At 46.7% G+C, this 11,523-nt stretch overlaps 1 protein-coding gene across 1 annotated transcript in view; it reads left to right on the forward strand.

The window, feature by feature from the left end:
• TAC3 (tachykinin precursor 3) overlaps nucleotides 1-3,808 on the forward strand; it is a 7,629-nt gene extending 3,821 nt beyond the window's left edge. The window contains exons 3-7 of the mRNA XM_007467691.1: nucleotides 67-175; nucleotides 368-397; nucleotides 891-944; nucleotides 1,347-1,421; nucleotides 3,519-3,808. Of these exons, the coding sequence (XP_007467753.1) occupies nucleotides 67-175; nucleotides 368-397; nucleotides 891-944; nucleotides 1,347-1,420 (267 nt within the window). The 3' untranslated portion in view covers nucleotide 1,421; nucleotides 3,519-3,808. The remainder of the gene's footprint in view (nucleotides 1-66; nucleotides 176-367; nucleotides 398-890; nucleotides 945-1,346; nucleotides 1,422-3,518) is intronic.
• Nucleotides 3,809-11,523: the final 7,715 nt, after the last annotated feature.

Consider the following 11,523-nt stretch of genomic DNA (forward strand, 5'->3'; position numbering starts at 1 on the left):
TGGGGGTAAAGAGTGAGTGGATTGGGTGTGAGCCTCCTCCTCAGCCCTCTTTGTTTCTCTCCCCAGAAGGACTCGAATCTCTACCAGCTGCCCCCGTCGTTGCTCCGGAGACTCTATGACAGCCGCTCAGTCTCCCTAGATGGATTGCTCAAAGTGCTGAGCAAGGCTAGCGTGGGTAGGAAGCAGCCCCGGGCAGAGGGGCATGTGGGGCAGGATTCTGAAGATTAAATAGGCCTGGGAGACCCCTTCGAGTGGGAAGGAGACTGGAGATGGCTTAGTGAATTATTGAGGGCTGTGATCTGAAGCCCCTCTAATCATCACTTTGCAGATTCCTTTCCCCAGTTACATGCCTGTTCTTGCTTCACAGGTCCTAAGGAGTCGTCACTTCCCCAGAAACGTGAGTAGCCTCTTCTCCCTCCTGATCTCTGCTGACCACTTGCCTAGAGCTCCATGGGCACAGGGCCCAGTGACTATTTCGGCTGGCCCCGGCTCAGCTGGCGCAAACAACATGCCAGCTGCAACTGCTCAGCCAGCCTTTCCTGAATGGGAGAGGCCGCTGAGAGCCAGAGGAAGCAGGTGTGCGGGGCACGGTGGAGTCTCCCTCCACTGGTAGGTTAGTGGGAACCAAGAGGATCTCTTGGTGGCTGTGAAGATTCTAAGCCAGGCACCTGTTGGGTGGGAGAATTTTAGAGAGTTCTCGAAATGTGGGGGAGGGAGAGGTAGACAGAGAGGGTGGGCCTAGGGGACAGCCTGCTAACTGCGGGGAGTAAGCTGTGGTGAGACACTGAAACAGAGACCAGAAGCCCAACCTCAGAAGTCTTGACACGTGTCTGGGGAAATGTATCAGCCCCTCACTATCACCGCTGAAAATGTCGGCCCTGTTTCTGCAGGTGACATGCATGACTTCTTTGTGGGTCTCATGGGCAAGAGGAACATCCAGCCAGGTAGGAACACGTGGAGGTCGGTGGAAGGGCTAGGGAGCTGGCAAAGATGTAGCAGAAGTCAGCTGCTTCGTATTTGTCACCAGAGGGCAAGACACGACTTTTCTTAGCTACAGTGAGGGTTCCTCTGCCCCTTCTACCCAATCGGCTTGGGTCCGCAGTCCGGCCCTCCCCGGGAGCGCAGGACAGAGACCTTTATAAGATAGTTCTGCTGCAGCTGGGAGGGGGTCAGGCAAGCTGTGCTTCTCCCCCGCCCCCCGCCCCCATCTCCCAAACAGAGCATCCCTCTACTGCCCAGCTCTGTCTTCCAAAGCTGTCCTTCATAGCCAGCCCTTTGCTATTGGGTCAGGGTGAAGGTCATATGCAGAAAAATCCCTCCTAACTACACTGTTTACTTCACCCCAGACAATCCTATTGATATGAACCAAGAGAATGTCCCTAGCTTTGGCACCTTCACGTATCCCTCCAATGTGGAATGAAGTAAGTACTTAGGGAGCGGAGAGGGGACTGTGTGTGTGTATGTGGGGGGAGTAGGTTGCCGGAGGAGCACTGGAGCATTTCCTCTGATGCTATGTGTATTAATGCTCATAATTAATGGCCTAAATACACTACCAGTGCCTGACACTTAGAAGTGTGTGCTTGCCTGTGATCACACACACACAGACACACACACACAGACACACACACACACACACACACACACCCTGTTTCTCATCTCTTTCCAGTCTCATGGACCCCCGCTTATGGCTGAGTGGTAGGAAATGGCAAGGGAGGGGTTTCCCCTGGGGTTTCTTTGATGAGCAGCTTCTCTTGTTTGGACTCCATTCTTGTGATTTGTGCAAAAGGTGGAGAGATCATCATCTGATAATTACAGGTACCACATCTATTCACAGGTGAAGCATTTTGCTTCCCAGGCAGGCTGAAGCCATTCAGATCATTCAGAATCTCGGGTTACCGGGTCCACTATATAGTTATTTGCAAGGGTGATTTAGCAAGAAATGCAACAAACTCTGAAATCTAATGGGGAGTAGCTGGAAACTATATCTTAATCGCTGTGTGCAGTGTAATGAATATGAGCACAGCCTGAGTTTGAATCCTGCCACTCACTAGCTGTGTCCCTTGGCCAGGTTACAAAACCCTTCTGTGCCTCAATTTCCTCATCTGAACAACAGGGGTCATAGTAATATCTTGCAGGGCTGTGGTTTTGAATCTAGGTAAAGTGTTCAGAACAGTGCCTGGCACACAGTGCTGTGTGTTGGCTTTATTGTGATTGTAGTCTGGGAGGTGTGGGGAAGGTCCCAGTGTTGACCCTGGCAGGCTCCGGTCTGTCTGCCTGGAGTTGTCTGGGCTGGACCCTGGGCCCATGTGGGCTGACAGCTCTTCCACTTGGTATGCAAGTGTGAGTCCCCCGGGGAAGTGTCTTGTCAAAACATGGAACCGTCCGCCTCGACACCATCTTCCCACACACAGCAATAGCAGCTCACTGATGGCTTTCTTTGCACTGGCTTCCACTGGAGGTGTCAGGGGAGAAGAGGAGAGGGATCAGGAAGGCTCAGTCTTCACAGAGACTCCTGCCCCTCTCTCTGTTGCCCCGTTACCCACACTCATTGGTCTCAAGGGAGCCCCAAGGACCAGGAGCAGGCTCTCAATGAAACTGCCTGTGTGTGACTCTCCGGGCCCAGAGACCGGGTCTGGCCCCCCATTCAGTGTTGGGTGAGAGGGTACAAAAAGCCGTAATAACCGTAACTCACTGATTACATGGTACTTACTGTATCATTTTGCTCTCATTAGATTGTTATTTCAGTCCTGCTGACGGTCAGATAATTATACGGGCAGCTATATCTGGATGATATACACTCCCCAACTTTATGCATCAACCATAAAGATAATTACAGTGCAATTTTGCCATAGTATTTTATACAAATGGCAGAAACAAGTGCATTGTGGAAATCTACTTTTAATGCTTTCTGGTGAACGTAGGCTCTTTCAGAGGGACCAGGCCCATAATTGCCTCATAACCTCACCACTGATGGTGCATTCTCAGCCTGTTAGGTGCTGGGAAGAATAGACACTAGGTCCCTGGGGGCTGGCATTTAAAGGAGGTTAGATGAGATGGATCAACACAGATCATTGTGCCATCTTATCTCATTCATGTGAAACTGCTGAAAAAGGAAGTGATCCCTGGGCCTGTCCTTCCTCTGGGAGGTTTCTGGAAAGAGGAGGAGGGACTGAGTGAGGCCAGGGGAGCATTAGTGCCAGGGTGCATTGGACAGGGCTGTGTGTATGCCTGGCTCATAGGGATGCCAGGATGCTATGAACTTTGTCAGTACTTCCTTCCGCATGGGCCCCTCAGACCATAGCGTGATAAACATGGAAGCTGGGAAGACGCATGCACCTGTGGCTAGGAGAGTTCAGTCCTCTAGTTCGAAGGCTACAGGGATAGCTGAGGGTCAAGACTTCCATTCTCTCTACTTCTCCCTTACAGATGCCCCTCCCTTTCTCCCCCGCCTCCCCAGTGGGTGGTTGATGGGAGTTTTACAGGACGGAGATGTGATTTCTTCTTTTTTTGGTCCTCAGCACTCCACTTCTGGACTCCTGGGCTGCATCGTGAAGACACCTGTCCCCCTCTCCCAATCCCCAGGTGCACGCACTCCTATTTCCCTTCCTCTCCCACATCTTTGTAACACTCCTGTGCTTTGACCCCTTCTCCAACCCTCTACCCCACCCGCTGTAGAAACTGCTTAGTGAGCCTCCCCAGTCCCTGCAGGCATTGATTATAGATTGCCCTGGAGTTTCTGTAGCATCCTAAAAATATGATGTCTCTCTCCACGCCTCAACAATAAAGGATTTTTACATATTATGACCTAGAGTAATGTATTTGCTTGGTGGGTTGGTGGGTGGGTTTTCCTCTTTTTTGACTCTTGCAGCTACATCACACACACATACACAAATATATAAATATATATATATATGATACACACACATATATCATATATAAATGGAAGTATCTTTATTTTGTACACATATTGGTTTCCCCAACAGTGTCTTACTCCTTGCTTCATACAATTAGTATCAGAAGATTTATTTAGTGATTAAAAGAAGAAATTAATTTGGAAGATGGTTTCTAGCACTCAAAGACTTTCGCAGACCAGATTTAGATAAAGAAATACAGATATTCTGAATGGCTTGTCCGTATTTCCAGGATGGGCCTGGGAGACATCAGTCCCTGAATCCTACTCAAAGAAGAGAAGTGGGGATCAAGGCTGTGCGAAGATCCAGCCCAGAGGAGGGTGCATCCAAGCACTGTACTATTTTTCTGTCGCCGAATATTGAACTTGGATCCTGCAACAGGTCGTGTGGATAAGATGGTGGTCCATAAACAGAGTTTACATTGAAGCAGGGCTTTAGACAAGCAAACAGCACTGGCCAGTTATAAAGGGAAAACATTTATTTCCTACTCTTCTGTAATGCAACTCTTACCAGCCCCTGTAATGCTGGTCTAGTAGTCTGCAGTGTACATAAGGCACTTAAATGAGGTGTGTGTGGGTGTCTTTTATTAATCTGATGTGCTAACTATCACAGCCCACTGATCCCAAGGGGAGTTCTGTACCCTAATGGAACAGCCTGGGAAGTCCTCAGGCTCCCTGTCTTAGCCCGGTGCAGGGGACTTGGCCATGCCCCTGAACCACCCTGATACAAAGTCGACACTCAGTTCTCCCAAGGCTGTGTAAAGACAGGGCCATGGAGCCAGAGACCACTTCCTGCAGGTCCTTCACCCCAGTGAAAGTGCTCTCTTCCCAGAACCTGACTGGGGCAACTTTGGACCCACAGCTCTATGGTGCGGGCGCTCACCTCAGTATCTCTGGTGTCAGGTTTATTGCTAGAGGTCAAAGAAGACCCTCACCCCAAATCCTCAAGCCTTTTTCCAACGTGTTATCTTGTTGGCTTTTCAAAATGATCTACCTAGACGGTTTAAAAGTGGGGTAATTTTGCAGAGTCTGGGGAATTTATTTGGGTCATGAAAGCTTCACGAGGTGGTTCTGTTCTTGCCAAGTAGGAGCATAAGTGTAGAAAGGTTGCTCTCTGGTGGGACTAATGAAAATTGCAGTACTGGGCATTCCAGGCAAAATGAAGACGAACTTTAAATTGGATTTCTGTTTTTGTGCTTGGAGAATGTGTGAAGGAATCCTGGCCTTCCTCTTCCTGTTGTAAAGAGGTTGATGCCTAAGGGGACCTGGTCAAAAAGACCTTGGGCTGAATTCCCGGCCCTTCTCCATTTAGCTTTGCATATGTGTGCTATTGTTATTACATGATGATTTACTTTAAAGACTTCGGTATTAAAGGTTCTAGACCCAATTCAGTGTGTGTGGAGGGGGAGATTTCCCACACCAACAAGCAGTGCTCCAACATTATCTACCTGGAGATAGTATCAGATTCCACAGGTTGAGGGCTCAGTCCTACAAGATGTCCCCCACCCCCATCCCCCCTTCAGATGCCAATCTTAAGCCCAGGTTGTTAACTCTCTACAGATTGGAGGTTCCCACAACCCTCTCCTTGAGTTCCATTAATTTGCTAGTGTGGTTCACAGAACTCAGGAAACCTGTTTACTCACTAGATCACCAGTTTATTATAAAAGGATGTAACTTAGGAACACCAGATGGAAGAGATGCATAAGGCAAGGCATGGGGAAAGGGGTGTGGAGCTTCCACGCTCTCTCTGAGCATGCCACCCTCCTCTCCTTGAATCTCTACATTTTCACCAACCTGGAAGCTCTCCAAACCCAGTTCCTTTAGGATTTTATGGAAGTTTTATTACATAGGTATGATTGATTAAACCATTGACCAATGATAATTGATTCAACCTCCAGGCCCTCTTCCCTCCCTGGAGGTCAGGGGCTTAGGAATGAAAGTTCCAACCTTTTAATTATAAAGTTGGTTCTCCTGGTGACCAGTCCCCATCTTTAGGTGCAGTCCCACAGTCACTCGGTAGCATAACAAAAGATATCTTTATGGCTCTCATCACTTAGGAAATTCCAAGTGTTTTAGGAGTTCTGTGCTAGAAATGGGGGTAATGACCATATATATATATATTTTATTATAAATCACAATATCACAAGTATAAACAGTATAACCTTTAATCTATACCTTTAGGGGGTTTGTTAACAACTCAACGGGAAATGTAGGCATGGTCCCTGAAAACCCTTTTGAGTTCTCTGTCTCTCTCATTGTTTCCAAGGGCCATGAGTAAGTTCCTCTCAGCTCTGAGCTCCACTCTCTGTGTCAAGCTCCTGATCTAATTGACTTTCCAATCTGGGGCAGGTCAGCTTGAGCTACCAGATGATTCCATCCAGAACCCAATCCCCTAGCCCTTGGTTCAGATGACAATTCCCCCACTTGAGCAGAAAATCCCAGCTGTTGGTTTGTACCCAGATTCCACACAGGGAACTGCTGGTGGTTTGGTCTGCAGTTTCATATTTGTTTGGAATCCTTCCCCAGGTTCCATGTTGGGAACTGCTGGTGGCAGCTGCAGCTCCTCATTTGTTTGGAATCGGTCTGCGATCCCCATTGTTTGGGGTCTGCTGGTTCAATCTTTTTCCAGTGCCCAGTTCCATGGGAATTGTTGGTGGTGCACACAGGGACTTTCCTTGGCCAAGCTGCAGTAACATCTCTTGGTTGCTGCTGGTGTGTTAAGATGCACATGTTTGTTCGTCTCGCTTAGTGTAGATAAAGGCTATTGTTAATGGGAATCTTGGAAGCCATAAAGTTACAAAAATTGATGAGCACTTAAAAGCTGTTAGAAAAAAATAAAACAAAACAACAAAAAAACCTGTTAGAGTGCTCACCTAACCAAAAGACTCCCATGTTAGGATAATTTGGTCATAGAATGGGTTAGATTGATGCCAACCTCAATAAAATTTCCATGCAATGAGGTACACTTGTAAAACACCACACAATCTCCAACCCAGTGGCACATCCCTCTTAGGTATTAGTTTGGCTCCAAGAGACCCAAAATCTTAGCTAAAAATATAACAGGATCCTTAAGCTCCAAAGAGTCAAGCATGCCACCTTCTGGCATACCTGCCTATTTTATGTCTAAGAACGATGGTTCCAGAAGCTATAAATATCTACAAAAATGGCAAAATCTTACTAAAAACACAAAAGGTATCTAGAACAACACCTAAGTCTCCCCTATTACATCCTCCTAGGTGTCCGTCATCAAAATGCTGCCCCAGGGATTGATGTTCAGTTGTAATCAATGGAAACACTGGAAAAGAGATTTTGCTCTTAAAGGCCTTATGCAAATTCTTCAACATCAGCTGCAAAAGTACGTCATTTTCAAGAAGATTCATGGAAAGGACTTTGGTAAGTACAGGTTTATGATAACTTTAAGAGCATATAACTGAACAAGGTAAGAATTTCCAGAACTAATGGAAAAACTGGATTCAAGCAGAACAAGTATTACTTACATGGGACTGAGTAACTGAGGAGGAGAATGAAAAATTTTACGACTTTTTTGTTTGCAACATTGCTGGTCCCTTAATGTTTTCTTTTTCTAAATTTAAGAAAAACCTTTTTTTCTTAAGCTATCTATGATTTACAGCAATTTGGTAACATATACCTTTGTAAACAAAGATGAAACATGTACTTTTTCTCCCTACCTGATCCTGTCAGAATTCAGAAACTCTTGAATATTCTTCTCATGGCAATATGATTAGTTATTTGCATAAGTTCAATAAAAATCTTCTCTCCTTGTAACAGGATGCAATTGGAAACGCTGGCTACATTATCAAGGCTTTGACTGAAATGTCATAGTTAAGAGAGATGTGCATAGACTCAGATATGACTAGGTAGCTTTAAGGAACTAAGGTTGACTTTATAAAGCCAGTAAAGCCCCTTGGAAAAATTGGCTTGGTACTCTACTTACAGGGTTCCTGGCAGCCTTACCATGTAAGTAAGGAAGGTCATTTCCTGGCAGGTCCAGGAACCCCAGGATATTTTCAGGACCTTGAGAAGAGGAGAATTCACCCAAACTATAGGTTTTTCGGGTAAAATCTGATGGCAATCCTTGGCTTGGCTTCCTGGCTTCAGAGGCTTTTAAGAGTTCAATCTGAAACTCCTAGTAAAGCAGTCTTAAAAAAGAGTTTATATGGTCAATCACTACTCTTGTTGCACTTATGTAACTAATCAGGCCAAGTTGAATTCAAACAAATTGTTGTGTTGTCTTTGGGGGAAAATGGGGTGATTGTAGAGAGAAAAATTATGTTTTCATAATGTTTTAGATTCTAATTCTGTTAATTATCTTTGAGGTTTTGTAATATACTTGAAAACTAAACTAGATCCTGAATTCTTCTAGTTTCCTCAAATATCTGGCTACAACTCTCCAAACGAATGTTTCCAATTTTCTCCCACCCTTCTAATTTGGAATCACTAATAACCTAATAATCACTAACAGAATGCCCTTGAAACTCCTTGGGAGGGACTATACCAGGTCTTACCCGGATGGCAGCCAAACTTCAGGAACTTGAACGTTGGGTCCACAGCTCCTAATTAAAAAGGGCTCCTTCTGATTTTAGGAACTGCACACCAGCTGGAGACCTCAAAATCAAATTGACAAAGAAGAGGGGTAGCTGACATTGATGTAAACTTCTCCCACCTAAGACATCAGATCAAGACTTCCTACTTTAACTAAACTTGAAACCCTTACTTCTTTTCTTTCTTTCCTTTACTCTGCCATTGGTCTGGAAAGATAACACCATCATCCATATGTCCCAGGCCATTGCTAAGGGGGGTAACATTTCAGACTGCTGGTTTTGTCATAAAAACTCTGATCTGTCCATTAATAGTGCCACATTAGCAGAATTGGTTTGTGCCCTGACAGAATTAATCTTTGTCTGTGGTGGTTGTCATTCTCCTTGGGCCTAGGAATGCCTGGATGGCTAGTGCATAACTGGGCAATGCCTTTTAGGTTATCTAACTGTGCCCCTGACTGTTCATAGACAAACTAAGACACTTTATTGGGTCAACTTCCCTGAATTTACATCATCAAATTAGAAAGGACCTACCAGGAGGCCTTCATGATTCAGGACTTGCTTCCTTTGGCAGGTCCCTCTACTCCTGGTTAGGAGTGAGTACAGATGAGGTTGTGATCAGAAGTCTCTCCTTAACTCTTAAAGATTTTCCTGAATGTGCTGCTAAACTAATACCTGCCCAACAAAAATCCTTAGACTCTCCAGCCAAAGTTGTTCTTGATTTTCTTTTAGCTGAACAAGGAGGTATCTGTGCTATGGCCACCACCACCCACTGTACCTAAATTAACACTTCTGGGGAAGTTGAAACTCAGCTGCATAAGGTTACTGAACAGGCTTCCCCAATGGCGCAGTGGTTGAGAGTCCGCCTGCCGATACAAGGGGCACAGGTTCGTGCCCTGGTCCGGGAAGATGCCACATGCCGCGGAGCGGCTGGGCCCGTGAGCCATGGCCGCTGGGCCTGCGCATCTGGAACTTGTGCTCCACAACGGGAGAGGCCACAACAGAGAGAGGCCCATGCGGCTGGGCCCGTGAGCCATGGCCGCTGGGCCTGCGCATCTGGAACTTGTGCTCCACAACGGGAGAGGCCACAACAGTGAGAGGCCCATGTACCACAAACCAAAAAAAAAAAAAAAATTACTGAACAAGCCACTTGGCTTAAAAAGGTGACTCCTCTAATGGGGTCTTTCTTTGACTTGTTTGATTTTGATTGCTTTGGGTCTTGGGGACCATGGCTCTGAAGTGCACTCTAGACATTGGGAATTGTCCTGCTTATAATCGTTATAGTAGTCTCCTTGTGCCCTGTATTCTCTCTCTCTATTTTTTTAAAAAATAAATTTATTTATGGCTGTGTTGGGTGTTCGTTGCTGCACGCAGGCTTTCTCTAGTTGCGGTGAGTGGGGGCTGCTCTTCCTTGCTGTGTGCGGGTTTCTCATTGCAGTGGCTTCTCTTGCTGCAGAGCATGGGCTCTAGGCACGCAGGCTCAGTAATTGTGGCTCACGGGCTCTAGAGCACAGGCTCAGTAGTTGTGGTGCTCAGGCTTAGTTGCTCTGCAGCACGTGGGATATTCCTGGACCAGGGTTCGAACCCGTGTGTCCTGCATTGGCAGGCGGATTCTTAACCACTGTGCCACGAAGGAAGCCTCCTGTATTCTCTTAAAAGCTTTAAATGCATGTTGTCAGTTGCTAACCACCAAGCAAATGATCTCCCTAAGACTGGAACACCAAAAAGGGAATAAAAAATATGACCAACTAAAAAACTGTGAGCCTGAAGTCGTGACCTGTGAATACCACAGAGATTCAGCCAAAAAACCTTCATGACCTGTGAATGTCACAGTAAAAGCTGTGATGAGAACTTCAGACTGATCGCTGGTAATGGTGCCAATGCCTTAAATTTTGATCACATCTCTCAGTTAAACTCAAGTAGTTTCAGTTTGATAACAATTCTTGGGCAGGAGCATCTGGGGAGAAGATTTGGAGGGTAACTGCTGCACTAAAGGAGAAGGGTGGGTGGAAGCAGAGAAACTGAGCTGAGAACGAGTTGAGGAAGTAGGGGAGGAAAAATAATTCTCCCTCACCCTTTGAGGTTCCTGGCTGAGTAAATAATAAAAGACAGATTAACAGGAAAAAAGAAACAGAAGTTTAACAACATGTATACTTCCTGTATACATGGGAGATACCCAGGAAAACTAAGAGTTTCTAGACATTTAGTAACACTTCTCTTCCTGGTACAGAGAGGTACCTTACAAATGGACATTTCCCTTATAAATGTAAATATCTTTTACAAAAGCGTAACTTCTACTCACTTTTCAGAGCTTCTCCCCTGTCTGCTGCTTCTTAAAAATAATCCTTATGCCAAAGAGGCATATTTTGAGGTGTCAAGTTCTGCTCCCCTCCAGGGAGGACAAGCTGCCGGGAACAGGCCTGCGCTGCCAAGGTGCAGTGGGATCCTGTGAATTCCTTCATTTGCCCACCTAGCTGGAAGGAGGGTCCACAGTGAACTTCCAGAGGGTGCTCCACCAGGGACCCAAAAGTACTTGTTCATTCATTCAAACAGGCTTTGTTAAGCACCTACCATATGAACCAGAAGCGTGTGGTAAGCGCAGGGACGCGGTAGTGTGCAGAACCACGGCGCCCTGCCTTCAGGAAGGTCACTGCCTGGTAGAGGAGACGTAAATTAATCAAACAGTCTCACAACTTCGTGTAAAACTACAACAGCAGACGTTCTGAGAGTAAACTTTTGGGAATATGAGATGTGGAACAGGGAAGCCGATTTAAGCTTAGAGCTGGGATAGGGTTTTTCACTTCTCCAGGTACCAGCGCGAGGAGGGAGTGGTCCTGCACCTGGAGGATCAGTGCTTCAGAAAAGCCAGGCCTGGGTGGGGGATGGGGGTGTTGGAAACGTCCTCACAGTTGCCCGCGGGGCCCGGCGGCGGCGGTCCCTGGGCCGCGCGGGGGTTGGAGGTGGGGCCGAGGGTCCCAGGTAGCGCGAGGGCCGGGCGGGGAAGCGGAGGGGGCGCGAGGAGTGAGGGCGGCCGGAGGCTCGGCGGCTTTGGCC

Source organism: Lipotes vexillifer, unplaced genomic scaffold (assembly GCF_000442215.2).
Source record: "Lipotes vexillifer unplaced genomic scaffold, Lipotes_vexillifer_v1.1 scaffold387, whole genome shotgun sequence".
NCBI lineage: Eukaryota > Metazoa > Chordata > Mammalia > Artiodactyla > Lipotidae > Lipotes > Lipotes vexillifer.